Source organism: Urocampus carinirostris, chromosome 7, assembly GCF_059441175.1.
Source record: "Urocampus carinirostris isolate Australia breed hairy pipefish chromosome 7, RoL_Ucar_1.0, whole genome shotgun sequence".
Classification (NCBI taxonomy): Eukaryota; Metazoa; Chordata; class Actinopteri; order Syngnathiformes; family Syngnathidae; genus Urocampus; species Urocampus carinirostris.
In genome coordinates, this window is record NC_142355.1 from 1,414,944 (window position 1) to 1,435,281 (window position 20,338).

The 20,338-nt window shown below is 42.0% G+C and overlaps 1 protein-coding gene and 1 pseudogene across 2 annotated transcripts; one reads left to right on the plus strand and one right to left on the minus strand.

Annotated features, from left to right (window-relative positions):
- Positions 1–3,667: 3,667 nt before the first annotated feature.
- Positions 3,668–14,948, minus strand: LOC148362076 (uncharacterized). Of its 2 annotated transcripts, XM_088339511.1 has the most exons (10): positions 14,780–14,948; positions 14,469–14,621; positions 11,479–11,536; positions 10,199–10,478; positions 8,380–8,480; positions 8,262–8,318; positions 5,208–5,291; positions 5,036–5,148; positions 4,870–4,969; positions 3,668–3,778 (listed from the first exon to the last, which is right to left on the minus strand). In XM_088339511.1, exons 2-10 carry the CDS (start codon positions 14,573–14,575, stop codon positions 3,731–3,733), a joined length of 948 nt encoding a protein of 315 aa, XP_088195637.1. In that variant the 5' UTR covers positions 14,576–14,621; positions 14,780–14,948; the 3' UTR covers positions 3,668–3,730. The 2 variants fall into 2 exon arrangements, with proteins under 2 accessions (XP_088195637.1, XP_088195638.1); XM_088339512.1 differs by having other exon boundaries at positions 14,469–14,930.
- A 1,564-nt stretch (positions 14,949–16,512) lies between these two features.
- Positions 16,513–16,601, plus strand: LOC148362077 (U2 spliceosomal RNA; annotated as a pseudogene).
- Positions 16,602–20,338: the final 3,737 nt, after the last annotated feature.

A 20,338-nucleotide genomic window follows, 5' to 3' on the forward strand; every position in this document is an offset into this window, starting at 1 on the left:
CCCAAAAATACTACAAAATCACTATTTTACAAAGTTTTACAGAACTCTATACCACAGAAATAATACAAAAATACTACTATGAAAGTACTGCAGTAATACTCAAGTTTTACCACCTACAACTACAAAAATACTGCAGAAATACCACAAAAGCAACTACAGAATTACAACAAAAATAATACAGTAATACTGCAGATTTACTACATGGATACTATAAAAAAGACGTACTGTACTGCGTAAATACTACTACCGAAATAATACAAAAATACTACTTAAGAATGACTGTGACGTTAATATCACAAGATGTATCTGTGTTAATGCTGTAAGGAGGGGTAAAAATACTTACCTTATTCCACAGCATATTATGAAAATGTCTTAAGGTGGGGGCGCCGTACCCCGAGGTCTACTGTACGCGCAAGGGTAGGAATACTGCATTTCTACTTTATTGCAATTTCTTAAAGGGGAAATGTGTAAAAAAGAACGTCATTCCTGTCCAAATGGAGATTACTGAACAAGATTTGAAGCATGCACTTTACACTCTATGCAATTTTTGCTAATATAAATAAAGATTTGATCAAACCAGAACTTTTACTTCCTGGTTGTTTTTTTAGGTGGGCAAACTACGGCCGGCGGGTTTTTTTAATCCGGTCCGCCGAACCAAAATGGTCAAAATATAACGATTTTATATATATATAAATAGTAAGTTTTACTGGTAAAAAAATGGTGCCGGATTTCTCCCCGTTCTCCCTTTTTTGTGTCTACTACAAAAATACTACTACAGAAATCGCAACATAATTCAACAGAAATACTACAAAAATATGACGACAGACAAAACACAGGCAAAAATACCACAAAAGTACTACAGAAACCGTGTGGAGCAGAATGGGCACCACCAGGCTGTACATGCCCAAGACACACCACAGGAAATGGTGCCCTGACCACCCAAGGGATTTAGGGATACAAACTCAATAAATTACTACTTATACAATATAAAAATACTACAGAAATACTCCACTGTACAACAACATTAATATTACAGAAATCCGTCAAAATATTACAAAATTATTACTACAGTAATACCACAAAACTAATACTACAAAAAATACTGGGAAAATACTACTACAGAAATCCAACAAAATACTACAAAGAACAACTACTGTAGGATAACAGAAATGCTACGAAATACTATCACAGTAATACAACAAAATACTACATGAGTAGTACAATAGATTACAAACTAATACTACAAACATATTACTAGGGAAATACTTCTACAAAAATCCACCAAAATACTACAAAGAACAACTACAGTAGAATTACAGAAATGCTACGAAACACTATTACAGTAATGCAACAAAATACTACAGAAGTAGTAAAGATACTACAAAATAATACTACAGAAATACCACAAAAATATTACTAGGGAAACACTTCTACAAAAATGCTAGATAGTACAAGTAATAATACAGAAATGCTACAAAAACACTTGCAGAAATCTAATAAAATACTATAGAAATTTTACAAGATACTACAAAAATACAAGAGAAATGCCACGAAATGAATCTTACAGAAATAATTACAAATATTTCTTGGGGAATGTTACGACTGAAATCTGACAATATACTAGAGCAGAAATACTACAAAAATATTCCGACTATTATTTAGATCAACCTAAGTTTTGTCAATTACTATGTTATTACGACAGTGTTACCCATTTGTACTTAATATAAGACAATCCCTTGAAAAAGTACATATTTTGGGAGGGAAAATAAGGATTTTACTGTATCATCAAAATAAATCCTTTTTCAGTGACTTGCACCTCAAAGTTCACATTTCGTGTACAGTACACATTTTCATGAATGACAAAAAATAAATGCACAAAAACGGTTACACAAAAAATAAAAACAATTTACAGTTAAAAAAAAAAAGGGGGCCACGTTTTTTTTCCTCTTTGGTCATCGTCAAAATCAATAAAGTTTTCCCCCAGTGATTGAGGTTCTGGCGTCAGGACTGTCATACAAATGTTGCATCCACAGCGACCAGACGACGAAGGTGCCGCATCGGAGTCAGATCCGGTTTCTCCTGCGACCGGAACCCCGAATGTTCTCCAAAAACCTGACCGTCGTTCCAGATATTTTGCCCACGAAATGGACAAGACCCTGCCTCGTTTTTGGGGAGATGTGACGTTGACAATGCCTCCTTAAGGAAATTCCCCCAACGACGCCATTTTTATAAAATCCTGCGTTTTTCCAAGTCAATACAACATCAACATCTGTTCTACTCCCCACACGATTCCTTTTCTCATGTTAACTAGAAGCGCGCGTTTTTCACTTGTCAACAATGTCCTTGGTTTTTTTGATTTGATTTTCCCTGCCGTCTAAATAAATCGTAGTTTGTTTGGTAAGATTGTAAATTTATTAAACTGAAATCTGACTCCGAAGACACTTCACGTGTCTCGTCTAAATCCTTTCGGTTGGAATATATTCAAAAGTCGGAGAAATTTAATCAGCCGAATGACGAGCGTAGTCCACGCATCCATTTATTTAGCCGAATCAAAGAGTTGAACAAATCGGAGCTCTCTGCCGTGCCTAAATTACAATCGTGTGCAGAAGACGACGAGGTTCCAGGGTTTTCCCGTGTTATAACCCATGCCGATGAACTGTTCACGCCCCGTGACCAAGCCGCTGTGATTGGTCTGCGCCGTCGTCGATGCAAACTTCCCAATCCTGATTTGAGGAACGGGAGGAGGGGTGACAGGCACATACTCCCAACACCCCAGGCGAGGTGATAAGTCATTGTTATCTGCACAGACTGAAACCAAAGACACATTCCAACGCAAAGGAGGTTTACAACAACCTTCTAAAGGCTGAGGTCAAACTTAGGACAAGTATTTTTGAGTATAAGTGGAATAAAACAACGTAGAAAATTGTGTAACTTCAGTTTAGAACCAAACTGTGTTGCATCATTTAACTTGTTTTTCCTTTAAACCGATTGATCTTTAATATCAATGAACTGCAGCTCAAATACAACATTTTGACTATAAAATATTTTATACGACTGAATACAAGTTACATCTATTGAGTGCAATGAAGATTTTCACCGAGTAGGCTTAAGTTCAATGACGGGTCACGCTGATCCGAATGCGGAATGCTTTGTTTAGTAGGCAGTGTTTTGATAAATGCTCTACTGTTTTGAGCTTTTCCAGACATCGAGACGAGGGGTTGGAGCCCACGTGGGGGCTTCCCTGGCACGCCCGTGGGAGGAGCCGGCACACCTGTTGCGAAAAAACATGGGCCGAGAGACGAGAAAACGAGAGAGGCTTGACAGAGACTCGAGCGACACTAATTCGGCCATATTGGACGGAGTTCACTTAGTTCAATTGTTTAAGAAATTAAATCTGCCCTCGTGTGGAAATAGAAAGATAGATAATTAAGAAAAGAGCATGCATTGTTAGGTGAATGTAGGTTGTGTTTGGTTAATGGAGTCAGATAACTCATTTGAACAATTTGGTAAACGCTACATTTGAATATTTACTCCCATCATTGTTCTTTTTTGTCTCCGTTTATTTTTGATTTTGATACAAAAGACGGGCTTTATGTGTCCCACTGTGAACACGAGACTCGAATTGCTTAAATGTGTCGGCTGGCACCAGAGGAGGCAAAAGGCTCGATTATCAGATGATTTTTTTATTTAAAAAAAGAAGTAATAAAATATGAAATAGAGGAAGCGGGAGTCAGTGGTCGGCCAGGTCCACTCTGCAGATGGGGCAGGTGGTGTTGTCCTGAAAGAGATTTTTTTTTTTTTCAATCATTTGAAGAAAACCAAACGCTAGACCCCGGGATACAGCGACACGGCCTTACGATGTCTTTTGGGCCCCGCGTTACAGCTTCCCCCCCACTATAGAGCATAAACAACAAATTCAAAGTCAAAGTTATCAATATTCACGCGTATGAACCAATGTGTCGGGCAGAGGACCGGCTTCCCGACAGCCCGCGAGACAAAGCTGAGAAAAGCACAAGAGAAAAACGAGCCGCAACCACATCACTACGTCGGTGAGGCAAGGCTGTATTTGAGGACGACCATTGATCAACCAGAGACCATCCAACCCTCTCGATGTTATGCGACTCGGAAGTCAAATATTACGCACCGTCCCTTTAACGCAGGGTTGTCAAACTCATTTTAACTCGGGGGGGCCACACGATAGAACAAACATTCTGTCGGGGGCCGGACTAGTAGATTAAAGAGAAAGGAAAAGAGATAAAGAAATAAGAGAAAGAGGGAGGGAAAGGGAGAGAGGGCAGGACAAAGAAAGAAAAAGGGAGAGGGAGAGAGGGTGAGAAACAAAAGGTAAAAGTCGTGAGAGAGGGGGAAAAGAAAGGGAGAGGAAGAAAGAAATCCAAAAAGAAATGGAAAGACAGAAGGAGAGAAAAGACAAAAGCAAGTGCGAAGGGTATGAAGAGAGAAAGAGACAAAGAGCAACAAAGGAAGAGAAAAAGAGAAACACAGAGAGTGAAAGAGACAGCTGGAGACAGAGAGTGGGTGGAAAAGAGAGAGACAAAGAGAGAAAGAAAGAAAAAGAGGAAGAGAAAGAGAGAAAAAGAGAGCAAGAGAGAAATAAAAAATAAAAAGACAGAGAGAAAAAGGGAGGAAGAGAGAGAGAGAGAGAGAAATACAAGTACAGCGTCTTTGCTTTGTTGGAGGCACCTGGCTTTGGCAACATCAAGTTGACCTATTTCAACCTGCAGCTTGTTTTTCTCTTGCGTTTCTCTGCGTGTGGTCTCGCCGGCCGGATTCAATCCCTTAGCGGGCCCGATCCGGCCCGCGGGCCGCCCGTTTGACACCCGTGCTTTAAGGGCTAAAAAAGGTTCCGACCTGCAGCCAGCGGTCGATGCAGGCCACGTGGTAGTCGTGGAAACAGGGCAGCATCCTCAGCTCCTCGCCGTCGTCGTAGTCGCCGAAGCAGATGCGACACCTGGCGCGGGGATTGTTAGCGTTAGCCTAGCCTTAGCCTAGCGTCGGGAAAGGCGAGCGGGCTTACTGCGGGTCGCCGGCGCCGGCTCGGAAGCGCTTGACGGGGAAGCGCAGGACGTGGGAACGCGCTAGCTTCTTGGACACGGCGGCGCCTTGACGCTCTTCCAGCGCTAGCAGGGCCTGCCGCGCGGGGCATCATCAGCGCTAACATGCTAACCGACTAACGCGCGGAAGCTCACCTCGTAGTCGTCGCCGGAGAAGTCGTCCGGCGTCCTCCGCCGACGTCGGCGCAGACGCGTGGACGAAGGAGAGTGGCCGGACGCCTGAAAGAGGCAAAATTAGCGACCTGCCGCCATTTTAGGATCGCCGTAGTTTCCGGACTATAAGACGCACCCCGCCAAAATAAAACAAAAATTGGCCGGAAAGACATAGAATGACGATCAGGGTTCGTACAGGGTGATTCCCTCTTTCGCAGGAAAATTTTGGTGCCGTGATTTTGAAAAAAAAATCAACACTGATCAGTTTAACACTGAGAAGGAGATAATGGTCAAGCTCAGGAATGAATACAGTAAAACCTCGCAGGTTCAGAGCTTCGCGGGTTTAAAAAATATACCTTACCTTCTCAATAAAAGCATTTATTGACTTGAGCAAGCACGAGCTTATATCAACTGAGGACACGGTGTGGACACTCTTATTGTGAAGGGGAGGGGGAGGCCCTGACACAATGCTTAGTCATGGTGAGTTACCGCTTCGCTCACCCCCCTCCTTTACCTCCTCCCACCTCACCCCCTTCTTATGTGGCGCTCAGCTTATCATGGAGGAACTCGGCGACGCGACGTAAGTATAATCTCTTCTGTCACATTTCAAGTTTGACTTTATTATATATACTGTATACCTGTATATGTTTTTTAAGCATTTTTGAAGGGGCGCCGCTACTTCGCGGATTTTCAGTTTTCGCCGGTGGTCTCGGTCCCCATTAACCGCAGGATTACTGTACAATGAGAATGAGAGCTGGTTTTCTTAAACAGCGTCTCCGAATGTTTTCCACCCAGACATTTCCTATTCTAACATTTTACCCACAGAGCTTCTTTTTCAAATGTTTTGTTCATGCACACATACATTTCACACTAAAATTGAGCACGGGTGTCACCAAAAAGTTATCTGAATTTGAAATATGTTTAAGGTTAAATTATTGCAAACTTCAAGTGAATAACAAAAGTACTTTTTAGGAACATTTTGCAGATTTTAGAGAAAGAGAATCACTCTACACCTGTCGTGGAATAATGAAGTCTGAGCTTATCGACATAATGAGGACACACGTGTTTAGACGGGAAATTCCAGGCTTGTTTCTCCCGAGTTTAAAGAAAGAGAAGCGATAACACTCTGCTCGGTTTGGAACAGCTTGCGAAGCTGACAGGAAGTTGGCTGGGTCACGGCGACTTTTGATGGGAAACATGTGGACGATTGCAAAACGGTATTGACTGAGATAAGTTAATTGTGAGAAAAACACTGTCAATTCTTGGAAGCATGCAGCAAGTAAGAGAAAAACAACCCGTGATATGGCTGACGCTCCGGAGGGTATAAGAAAGCTGATTGTCTCTTAGACGAATGAGAACGCCGTTTGAACGCTGACGAATATCAATAAACGTGTATATTTTTGGGGTGTGGCATATACGGTCTGCTCCAGAACATCTTTTCCGTTTCCAAAATTCAAGCCCCCTTTAAGCACTTTCTAAGCCAATTTTCCAACATCTCCAGTAGCTGGCATTTGGGTCTCTTCACCTGTCAACTTCATACAAACTAATGCCATCTTCCGTCACGAGGGAAGAACAAATGCCACGGCAACGCGGAGCCACCAGAGTATTTTTACGTTCCCTCTTTTATCGTGTCGTCTATAGATTCAGACTGCCGAGAAACTTGGCAACCATTGCAAGCATTTACAAGCACTTTGCCTGAAATTCAAACACCTTCTAAGCATTCTCAAGGGTTTCAAGCAAGACGAACCCTGTCCACGCCTTGCTACTACATACTGTAACCATCAATGAATAAATGCATCAATTTCAGCAGTGATACCCGATTTCACAGTCATCATGTTCGCATCCTTTCTCTTACAGTAGTCTTAATTTCATGCCTCCTATTTTCCAGTGCGCCTTATAGTCCAGAAAATATGCAAATATGGCGCCAGAAAGAAGCAGATGATGCAAAACAACCTGCTACAATTTAAGGAAGATAGAAGCTCAATTATGAGCAACAAACTTCATTGACGGCACAAACCAACAAACTGCAATTTAAGGAATACCCCATCTTTCAGACTGTTTATGGATTTTATACATTTGACTATAAAGGATATAATAAAATTAACTACAAAGTAAGTACATGTACTCAGTTGGATGCAGTAGAGAGATTCACAGACTGTTTTTCTTCAAGGTACATTAGAAGGTTGGGCTGTCTGGAATGCATCAGACGTATTTTGATAACAGAATTCCTGCGAGTGCTGACAGGAGAAGGCCAGACGCACAAGGACAAACATCGCAACGCCCTTCGGCGAGGAGGTGGTGAAGCTGGCACCTGGGAGGAGTCAGCACGCCCATGGGAGGAGCCGGCACGCCAGCTTGTGAAAAGACGTGGGAAGATTGGAGAAGATCGAGGGAGAACGAGAGAGACACAAATTCGGCTAATTTGATGGAGTTCACTTAGTTAAATTATTTAAGAAATTAAATCTGCCTCCGTGTGGAAATGCCGGTCTCTTGTCCGTCTTTTCACAAAAAGAAACGAGCATGCATTCTTAGGTGAATGAAGGCTAGGTTTGGTTAATGGAGTCAGATAACTAATTCAAACAATTTGGAAAACGATACATTTTAATAGTTTATTTCCTATCACTATAAAGCCTTAAAAACCCCAAATGGGTTGGAAAGTGCTCCTTATACTCCGATGCACTTTGTGTACCATTAATTAAGGTGGAAAAAAATTTAAATGTATCGTTACAATTAAATGTTACTGCAAACGGTAACTGTTCTGCCTTTGAGAAACAGACAGAGTAGAGGTCATCTGATTATTAGCACTGATATTTGGATATTTGACGGATATCATACGACAGGACAATTATTTAGGCTCAGATACAGCCGAGCCTCTCTCCCCCTCTCTGTCTCTGATGTGTCCACCCCCTGCCTTCTGATTGAATAAGCGACTAATAGCTGCTATTTTTTGCCCGCCTCCCAAAGAAATCGTATTAAAAAAAAGCACAAGTCAATCTAAAAACATGAGCACGAAAAGAAAAAAAAAAGTTCCCTCACCGAGTGTTGAAGTCGATGTTGGTGGTGAGACTCCGCCTCTTCGTAGTCAAAGTGAGCCTGCCCACAAAGCAGATGATTGGTCACGGGTCAAGAGGGGGTTGGAGCCGGCCACGCCCACCTGCAGGCTCCGCGCAAAAGCTTCGTCTTCCTCCATCTGCGCCGCTCGGACCGACAAGTCGCCATCGCCGTCGTCCTCGCCCGTGGCCGCTTCCTGTCCCGCTGCGTTCGCAAAATAAAATCCATGCGTAAAAAGGACGTTGACGCTACATCGCAGATCTTCAGTCAAAACACACAAAACTGGTAACTCTTCTGGATTCAAGAATTCGTATCATTATACAGTGTCTGAAATAAGGTCTGCCCGGACGCCCGGGGCGTGCATCTTTTACGTCGGGCGTACAACTTACACAACGTCTCTGCCTGAAGATTTTTTCAAATTAAAACGTTTTGCTTATTCCGATTTTGAAAACTTTGTTCGGTTTGGAAATTTCGGCTCTGTAACTTCGGCAACTGCCAATTAAAGCAAACCAAATACCATGTCTGTGTTGCAATCTGGCACTATTCTACACGGTATGGTTTGCCCTGCTGTCTCGTCTAGAAATATAGTCCTTATGATGCTATCACGGTTGCTGCAACAATAAAAAAAAACTTAACACAGAAATTTGACTTTAATTAAAAATCGCCATTGTGGGTCTAAGAAATCGCAATTTATTTTGTGCAAATTGTGCAACCCTATCACCCGACATTTTTGACATGCCTGGGTTAAAATCCCCGCAAAAGCTCCGATCAGGGTTCATAGACTTTTTTCATGGCCAGATTCCAGCACTTTCGAAGCACCCTTTCATGCAACTGTCCTGATGCACCTGTAGAGGGCGATGGCGCTTTACATGACAACGCCATCAATCGCATCTGCCCTGATGTGCAGACTTCATTTCTTTTTAGTGCTCTTCGTTTAATGCAGGGGTGTCAAACTCATTAGCAGGGGCACACACCTCAGAAAAAAAATCCATAGGGGCCGGACTGGTAGATCGAAGAGAAAGAGATCATGAAAGACAGAGAAAAGGAAAGAAAAATAGAAAGATTTAGAGAGCAAAAGAATGACAGACGAGAAAGTGAGAAATAAAAAGCAAAAGAAAGAAATAGAGAGATTAAGAGAGCAAAAGAATGACAGAAGAAAAAGAGTGTGAAAAAGAGGGAAATGAGTGAGAAAGAAAAGGTGAGAAATAAAAAGGAGCGAAAGAAAGAAAGAGAGATTAAGTGAGCAAAAGAATGACAGACGAGAAAGAGTGTGAGAAAGAGGGGAACGGGTAACATAGAAAAAGTGAGAAATTAAAAGGAGCGAAAGAAAGAAATAGAGGGATTAAGAGAGCAAAACAATGACAGACGAGAAAGAGCAGGAGAAAGAGGGAAAGGAGTGAAAAAGAGAAAGTGAGAAATAAAAAAGAGCGAAAGAAAGACATAAAAGAACAGTAGAAAAATTTGAGGTTGAGAAGATAGAAAAACGAAGAGAAAGAAATTGAAAAAAAGGGTAGAGAAAAAGTGTTAGAGAGGAAAAAGGGGGAGAAGAAAAAAAATGAAAAAAGAAAGAGGGAAAGACAGAAAGAAACGCAGCTCTAGTTGCTTTGCGAATGGCGCCTGGCTTTGGCGCCATCGAGTGGACATATTTCAAACCGCAGCTTGTTTTTCTCTTGCGCTTCGCTCAGCGTCGTCTCGCGGGCCGGATTGAAAACCCTCGGCGGGCCTGTGTTTTTGACACCTGTGGTTTAATGTGTGGTCTATTGAGACTGCCGAGCAACGTGGCAAGAATTTCATTAATTTTTCAAGCGCTCTGGCAAAAAAATAAAAATCAAGCACTTTCAAGACCTGGAAACACATCCTTAAAATTCAAGCATTTTCCCGTGCGGACCCTTTCCGACAGGCGAGCAAAGGATAGGGCTGACCTGCCGAGGCGTCTCCGTTCAGCCACCTCCGTTCTTCCGCCGTCAGGAAGGACAAAGAATCCGGCGCCACCGACGAGGACGAAGAGGACGACGATGACGAAGAGGACGACGAGGACCACCAGGAGGACAAAGACGTTGAGGACGTCGCAGAAGACGAAGACTCGTCCGTCCAGTTTGGGATCGGAGAGCCGACGGCCGCCGTCCGACGCCTTTTTGCGGTAAACTTTCTACGTTTTGCCGATCCCGACGCGCCGGCAGCCGGGGAACGACGCGCGCTCACCTGAGGACATCCAAATTGCGCCACAGACATTCTTCAGGACACTGGGGTCGATCGGCTTTTTCATGGCATAATTCAAGCACTTTTTAAAGCCTCAATGTGTCATATTTGCCCTCTAGATGGCGAAACTAGAGCCAAATGAGCACAGCGTTGCAGCAAAATGGCAGCCAAACATGGCGGCAACCTCCCACTATGTAAAAGGAATACCAATTTCTCCACTTATGACTATTTATCAAAATTAAAATTGGTTTAGTATTCAAATCAATGTTTTTTTACTGGCTGAAGGTTTATCTGTACCACAAGGAGGCATTAAGTATTACACACTGTCTCTTTAAAAAGTTGGAAGTAAAACATTTTCTCAATTAAGTATGTGTTAACAATGCCCAGTCGAGTTCAAAGAGCCTTTATAGATGTTTTCACCCACTGCACCTATCTGCTTTTACCTTGTCTTTATCAGAGCTGCTTGGGACTTGCAACGCATTTGCAGGAGGGGGGGTAGAGAGTGATTTCATGCGTGTGCTTGCAGTTAACTGTTAGTGTAGCGTGAAAATGGTGAAAGTAAGAAAAGGTCTTAACAAAAAACCCCAAAAAATGAAAGAAAGAAGAGTTTATCTCGAGCAGCCTGACAGAGGCTGCAATGAGGATTTAAGCCTGTAGATGGCGTCAGAAAATAGGACATTTTCAAATACCGGACAGCACCTTTTAAACGGGTGCAGGACGAGGAAAGTGTCATTTATGTGTGAACTAAGCTACTCTAAATATGAACTGGTCATCTGAGCCACTATTATCGTCCTAACTCATGCCAGCGGTTGGAATCTTAAGGGAAGTGTTGGCGTCATTTTTATGCAGACTTTTGTCTTTATCTAATGCACCATCTATTAAGTCGGACTACAGGTTCAAATTCGAGTGCTTTTTAAACCATGAAAACACGATAAAATAAAAGTATTTTCAAGGACTTCAGGCACCCGTACGAACCCTGATAACAAAGATACGTGGGACTCACTGAGGTGGACGCGTCCTCGGCGAGACGTGTGCTTCTTCTGCGCTTGCGGAGCTGTGGGCTGAAGAGAAGAAGAAGAAAAACAGGTGAGAACAATGCTAAAAGAAAATTTTTATTTTTTGTTAAACAAAAGGAACACTGTCACCAAAAAGGCTGTTAAACATAGTCCACTTGCACAGATGTAGCAGACTAGATCATGTCTTCTACCGTGGGATTGGGACCTGACTTTACAAATGTATCAGTCTTCATTTTATCTCTGAAAAGTGATGGGTCCCAGGGACTCACATGCTCAAAAATCTCTGGGTCCCAACAGAGATCTATGGCTCCCCAAAATTTTGTGTTATCGGGAAATTGTAAATCAGCGACAAATATATAATATAAATCTATATATTCATTCAGTTTTAATCATCACAGTTAATCAGTAATACAGAGCAGTTATCACTTCAGATTTTTCAGTTCACAATATTGTACATTATACAAAATAATATTGATGAAATATTTATATATTCATGTAGTTTTAATCATCACAGTTAATTGGTAATACAAAGCAGTAATCGCTTCAGATTTTTCATATAGAGTTCATATATTCTTCGTGGTTTGCTGTGCCGCCACAGTTGTAATGCCTTCTCAAGGTCCAATCTATTATCATCCTCCTCATAGCATAACCAGGAGTATAATTGAGTCCATTTTGGCAGAAAAGTCCTTTTCTTCCTAGTATTATTTGTTTATTTTCTTTCGTCGAATCGTTCGCTTCAACACATGTGTTTTCCTTGCCTTCACGGTCTTCTGAAGAATTTCTCCGCCGTTTTTTCCTCCCGGAATTATTGACGTTGTTACCACTTTCTGTGTTATGTTTCGACTTATTACCGACACTGAAGAAATGACCAATTTTTTGTTGATTTGCACCGAATACCAACTGTTTTTTCGGAGGCATACTTCTCTTTCACTCGACAACCACCACAACAATGACGTCATCTCGAAGCAACGAGATCTCGTTTGCTGAGATCGGCGCGAGACCCAAACAAGAATGGCGGAATGCCTGACGAAAAGTTTGGAGTGCGGCAAATCTTTGTTAAAAAAAAAAAAAAGAAGTAATCGGCTAATAATGACAATTTGGTGTCAAAAACGATGCGTCCCGGGGACCAGAACACTGATTTATGGGTTTCAGCAGTGACATTGTCAATGGAAACAGGATCTCCCAATGGCATGAATGGAGACGGCTTGCTGATGCCCACTGCGCTTCAGCAGACTGGTGGGCACAGGGAAGCGGGGGGCCTGGACATAGTGGGAGCACTCAGCCAGCAAGAAGATCACCTGAACCCAACTTTTGAAGGCGTCGTCGCACCACTTCAAGTTCCTGGTCCTCCCAAGCCCTGCCGAACCTGTTCACCTGGGGCCTGATATACTCACCAGTGTGTCAGCTTTGTAAGAAAAGGAGATTGTTACAAGACATCCTCGGCGGTTGCTTGAAGGCCTTGGGAGATGATAGGTATGGGTGGCACCACGACCAGCGGACACAATGTGCGCTGGCAAGCGCCAACATCCAACCCAAAGCACAATTTCATTTGTTCAAGCGGGAGAGAAACCTCAACCCTTCAAGAAGACTCAGGGGGGCCTGCCCACGACTGCTAGGAATCGGCACCTCAAACAGTTGCGATTCCCAGATGTCATCAAAGCTGATGTCTGGAGCAGGCAAACAGAGGGCAAAGCGCGCCGATCCCGTATCCGAATACCCGAGGAATGGCTGGAGTGCCTGCTGCAAACCTATGGAGGTGGGCTGCAGGGGCTTCGCAAGTAGGTCTTTACATCGGGTCCTGGGGGTCCTTGGGATTTGTGGACAGCACGGGCAAAGAGCCATCAATAACGTTGCGGGTGAAACTGAAAAGGCTTCTGGTCAAGGAGGGGGGAGTCATGGCAGAGTGCGCTACCTGAACCCAAGTCGGGGAGTGATCACCCTCGGCTGGGTCACCCGGAGTGGTGAGGGTGACTGACCAAGACCCGAAACACCCAAGGGACAGTCGCTGACAATGTATCCAGGAGGCACCGTAAGGTGAATTTTGTAACAAACAAGATGAATCGGTTTCATGGTCATCAAATGCAACCAAACCCTCATGAAGTCAGCTTTAACTGCCATGCAGGAACACTCACGATAAGTCAATGTTCAGAAATGTACCGCATAGTATAAATGAAACAGAAAATAAGGCTTCAAAATGCAAACGATGAAGTTGCTGTACAGTACAAAGCTTTTAACAGAAGAGCAGCTTCAGCGACAGACTGCTGTCACAGTCTTGTTCCAAGGACAGACCGAGATCATTTCTTCCTCATGCCATGAGGCTCTTTAAAGCCCATATTAAACCCCAACCCCACATTTGCATATTACCCTAGTTTTATGACAGCGTGAATTTTCCGTAGCACTATTTAAATACTATATACCGACACGTTGTATTGGGTATTTAGAATTCTGTAGCTTTTATTTTATTATTTTATTTTGCAACACAAGGATACTAAGGACAGGTTTGGGTAGGGTTACTTTAACTGGATTACTTACAATTACTTTTGGATGACTCCAATACCAAATATGCTAATAAAAGACAAAAGAAACTAAATATGGATAAAATGATGACTCACAACACGTGGTAAGCTATCTCTCGTGGCTTTGATCTCCGGCAAAACAGAAAATGCGACAGAAACTAAATTAAAATCAATCCAAACAGCTTGCCAACATCATTTTTGCCCTTCCATATGTCCTGTTACTCCCCAAGCCTGCACAAAATGTAGTAATTTTATTCCTATTGAGTTTCTTTTGTCTTTTATGAGCATATTTGGTATTGGAGTCATCCAAAAGTCATTGTAAGTAATCCAGTTCAAGTAACCCTACCCAACCCTGACTAAGGATCTATCTACTCCGGAGTGCCGCGTCTAATCTCGTTGTAAACAATGACAACAAAGACTGTATAAGAGTTTGTCTGGCGTGAGGTTCGGTTCGTAAGTACCTGGGCGTCTCCGGGACCAGGAACGACAAGTCGTCGTCGAGGAAAGCCCGGTCCAGTGGGTCATCTTCGGAACTGCTCCAGTCCAGTAAAGACTCCATTCTCAACATTCCCCGGACTCTAAAAAGCAAACGGGACCAAAAGCCGACACCATCGCTAAAAAAATAAACACAAAGAAAAGAAGAGAAGAAAACTATCACTTCAAATGTGCTAAAATTCAAACCACCCGGAAGTGCTAGCAGTTAGCATCGCATGGAGGCAGAAGCGGTTAGTTTATACGTAGACAACCAAGTAAAGTAGAAAAACACACTGACCCACGCGGACCCAAGTGAGTATCTTAAAAAATATCAAAATTAAAAATAAGACTTTCTTTTTGCGTTGAGGGCGAAATTTGCAAGCGGGTCAAAAGCAAAAACACGCAAGGTTCCCGCTCGGCTAATTCCGGAAGTGTATTCATGACTTCCGTTTTCGATCTTTCAAAGTTTACGCACACAATGTCCAGTGCGAAAACATTTGACAGGAAATCGTTTGATTCGTTCGATGCAGAGGTTTTAATTCATGCGTTTATTACTTCTCGGCTTTATTACTGTAATGTATTGCTTGTCTAGCATCAAAAATTTGAAGCTGGTTCAGAATGCGGCAGCTAGACTTTTGACTAAGACCAAAAAGTTTGAGCGTATTACTCCTGTATTGGCCAACTTGCACTGGATCCCATTCCACTTAAGATGAGACTTTACGGTTCTCTTATTAACATATTAATGTTTGAATGGACTTGCACCCTCTTATCTCTCTGATTTGATTTCCCCCTATGTTCCTGCACGGAGTCTGCGCTCGGAAAATGCCGGTCTACTTGTGACTCCGAGGGCCAAGAAGTCTGCAGGCTTGGGGGCGTTCCATCCGGGCCCCGGTGCTATGGAATGCCCTGCCTCCGGAGATAAGATCTGCAACCTCAACGGAAGTTTTTAAATCGAGGTTTAAGACGCACTTCTATTCCAAAGCTTATGATTGATGCCCACCTCATATTCTGTATTGTCCTGTCTTTTTCCGACCGCCTGCCTGGTGGTGATACGAAGGAGAAGGACGATTTGAGATGAGTCAGCGGACCAGCGTTTGACTTGAAGCATGTGAACGCCTGCATCGACCAGCCGGCAGAGATGGGAAGCTGCGTCGTGACCGTCGTAGACTTTCTGGACTGGTTTACAAACTGGGGGCGTCGTTGCTGTCATGCACTTTCCAGACAAATTTTCAACATACTATGCTTGTGTATAGTAATGCTAATTGTGATTCACCCTGGTCATCCTGGAAGGGGGATGACCACTTGTGAGGCCCCTTCTCAAGGTTTCTCTTTTACCTCACGCTGAGGTTTTGAGTTGTTCCTTGCCCGCATGTTGGTTTAAGATCAGGTCATTGTAATCGTGTGCAGTCCTTTCAGACATTTTTGTGATTAAGGGCGTCATAAATAAATTTGACTTGACTTGACTTCTACATTTGAGTGTTCGATAAGAAAACGTGAAACGCTGTAAAGTGGGCGGGGAGTTGGAGAGCCACGCAAGCACGGGGAGAACATGCAAACTCCGCACAGGAAGGTTGGTAGCTAGATTTGAACCCTTGACCTAAGAACCGTGCCGTAGACATATTAACCACTATGCTGCCGCGCCGCCCCTCTTTAGAGTTATTGTTTTTTCCCCTTTTGAATTTGGATAAGACTTTTCCCTCAGTTATCACGCTTGATCGGTTCCATAACCGCACTGTAACACGGTTGATGTTTACTGGAACGCGCAGTTTCCCTTATCCGGGATAATGAGATGCCGCAAAGCACTGTGGGATCTGTATTGCTGAGACGAAATATGCACGCAAGGTCCGGCTTACTGGCGAAATTTCATGTGTATTGGTTTCTCCTGGAAATGTCAGTTTTATTGTGTTTCGTGTGTTATATTACACACATATGTAACGGGTGTAATAATAACTTTTGTTTTGTTGAAATTCCTGCTGAAAAATGTTGTATAGTTTTTGTGTAGGTGTCCTGCAATGATGAGTCCAACAGTGCCATATTTTTGCAATCCGGAGATGGAATAAGAGCTTGCTCTGTCCACTCCACGCATCGGCCCGGTATTGCAGTACCTCCGGGAACGGTGCATTCGCAATGATCGCAGCAAGGCTTTAGGGCTAGGACCTTAGCTTGGCCTTTTGGCTGAGAGTAAGTGTCCCGGGCTCCTAGGCTTTGTAGCGTATTATGAACTGACCGATAACGGATAATGGATAATGAATAACGAAGATAGAACAATAACCCTTAAAAACCTGTACATTCAAGGAAACTGTGCGGGTCAGATGTATCGACATTTCGTTCTGTATACACGTGTACTAGAATGACAATAAAGTAGATCTGAATCTGGTTTGGGGTAAGGTTTGGTTTTTGACATGTGACCGGAAGGCGGGGTTTGTTGGCAGTCTAACAGCGAGCTGTCAACGGTAAGACACGATTTTTTGGTGCTCCGAAAAAAAGTTAATTTTAAACATTAAAACCACAGCTGACAAATCTCTCAACATGCACAGTAATGTGATTGATGTTGTCAAGCTGTTTGGATTTATTTTCGTTTTGTTTCTGTCGCCTTTTATGTTAGTTTTGCCAGACGTTGCATGTTGTGCTAAAATGCTAATTCCCCTTATAGATCAAAGCCAGCAGAGAAGCTTACCACGTGTTGTGACTCATTCATTTGCAGGTAAATTGTAGCCGTTTTTATACTCATTATTGTTATTATTTCTATTTTCTCATATATATAAAAAGGATGATGTTGGTTGAAATTCAGACTAAAGAAAAATGTTGAATTAATTGTAAACATTAAAAAACTACTATACGATCTCTTGTTAAAAGTATCTTGTAAAAATGGATGTAAAAATGTATTGTGATGGTTGATATTCTAAAGTGTATTTTATTTAAAGTGAAAAGAAAGCTCTTTGATATGTTTTGGGCAGTCTACAACAAGCTGCCAACGAGATCAAAGCCAGCAGAGAAGCTTACCACGTGTTGTGTTGTGACTCATTCATTTGCAGCAACTGAAATAAAAAACCTCATCATCCAGTCCGGCGTGAATGTGGACCTTTGGTGGGAGAGGTACACCGCAGTTACACATATATACTTTGCTATATTCATGAATTCCTTCCAAATATGCCATTAAAAAAAGAATAATGGAAATAACATGTTTGTGATGATTTCTCCCATTGAATATGAACCCCACCCCCAAATTCTCCATTTTTTTCCACTAATCATTCATGTAAAACAGGGGTGAGCAAACTATGGCCTGCAGACCACATGTGACCCACAAGGCTTTTTCATCCAGACGAAAAATGGTCCAAATATAATGATATGTACAATAAAGTACCAGTAACCAAAAATTTATATTTGTGGGTGCCAGCTTTGCCCCGATTGCCCTTTTGTGTCTACTATAAAAATACTGCTTCGAAAATACGACAAATTTAAATATCAAATTTAGTGCATGAAAACAGGGACCAAATGTATTATCTCATTTTCATTCTGAAAAGAAAAAATACAACATAAATACTACAAAATCAGCAATACTGTGACACAGAATTACTAAATAAATGCAACTACAGTACCTTTACAGGGATACTAGACAATTCTACTACAGAAATACTACATAACTGCATATTAAAGTAACTGCTAAAACATGGATCGAATACATAACTACTTTCATTCTGAAAAGGAAATCAATACTACAAAAAGTTACCTCTGCTGAAATACATAAATACTGCAACTGCAGTAATTCTACAAAAATAGTACGGAACTAAATATCAAACTAACTGTTAAAACATGGATCAAATACCTAACTATTTTCAAAGGAAGAAATACTACAGAAATACTACGAAAAATTATCACTACTGAAATACGTAAATACCTGTACTAATACAGAAACACTAAATACTGCAACTACAGTAATACTACAGAAATACTTCAAATATACTACTACACAAAAACTACTAAAATTATACTACTACAGTAAAACTGTAATACAAAAATACTACTACAGAAGTACTACAAAGATGAAAATACAGTAGTTTTACAGAAATACTACTAAATGAATACTATTACAGCAATAATTAAATTGTCAGGACCAGAACGGAAACAGGACCCAATTGTGCTACGTTTCTCACAAGTTTAATAAAAGATAGAGGAAGGGCTGCGCTTCAGTGCTCGACAGGCGCGGGAAGCAAGTCGCTCTCGTACTCTGATTGTGATCCGAATACGGAAGTGGATCTTCCGTAGCGAGCATTGGCGGTATTGAGGCCGGAAAAACAGGTCGATAGCCGGGACAGGAGAGCAAAAATGTGGTCAGGGTCAGAAACGGGTCGTAAGCCGGGACGGGAGATCAGACGTGGTCGCGATCAAAGACGAGTCGTAACCGGAGACAGACGGGAGCAAAAACAGGACAGGTGCAAGTCAGGGTCGAAAAAGGCTTGCCTAGTATACACGGAGGTTTGCAGACAGACTGACCACAGGGGATTGACAGGGCGGGGTTCAAAGTGACAGGGAACCAATCAGAACCTGCGGCGGTTGGCGCCAAATGAGTGGGCACAGCTCAGTCACATCAGTAATCATGACAGAAATACAGAATTCCTACTACAGAACCACAGAGGTAATACAAAGCTATACATAAAATGAAGTGCTAAAAACAGGGACCTATTCTACTGTAACCTTGAGCATTTCAAAACCAAATTGATAAACTAATGAGTAATATAACATGTAGTATGCATGTATTTTTATTCCTAGATGAAACAAATTGGATAAATCTCCAGGAGCTCCCCCTTTAGAATCACCTCTATAATCATTGTGTAGTTATAACTAAATTATGGTTGCACTCTTGTTGACAAAATATAAAGACTAATAAATATAAAAAATAAAGTGTTTATATCTAATATAAAGTATTCACATGTAAAATAAAAACTATACACAAGCGGGATATTGAACTTGAAAATCAGGGTTCGTAACTTTTTCATGGCCAAATTCAAGCCCTTTAAAGACTTTCAATGCCAATCTTTCCAGTAACACTAAAAGAGAAATCCAGTAGGAATTGTGTTTTACAGAGCCAAAATACATCTGCGATTTAGATATGGGATTATTAATCTTGCCAGTGCATTTATCAAGACATGATTTTTAAATCGTGAGTAAATTGCCAATATATTATTTTTCTCTCCATTATAAGTGTTGGGGGGAAAATGATAATACGTAGCTTCCATTTTCAGTTGCAGGAAGTTCTTCGCATTACAATTTACCACCGAGAAATGCTACCTTCATTTCTTTGCATGGCCAATGATAAATGTCCAGGTTTTATGGCACGACAACTCGGCTCTCGTTGCGCTGTGGGCTTTATGTTCAGTGTCAGGTTGGGAAGAGCAAGGAAAATGAATGTTTGGTAAACAGGAGTGTTTTCCTGACTCTAGCCACCTCCCACTCAGGGGATATGAATTCTGTGTACAATCTATAATATAATTCATAATATAATGGAGGCTAGAGCTCTTGTTGGTGAAAGGAATGAGTGGAGAGGTGTTGTAAAAGGATAGTGGGATGTTTACAGGTGTTCTAAGGGATGAGCAGGGCACCTGTATGATGCGACAGGGGTAAACCAGTGAAAGCTTTCGGGCCCTGCTGTCGGACAAGAGTGTGTTGTGTCACCCTGAATCGAGTGACATGGCCGCTTTCTTGTGTCCTGTTTCATCTGGAGGGACGAAAGCATGACCGACTTAGGTGCCTAACTTGTTTGGGTGTTTGGGCTGGCCATGGTTCAAAAAGTTTTGTGTGTGTTTTTTGCTATTCCCCCCCCCCCCCCTTTATTTTCTTTGTTATTGTATGTGTTTTG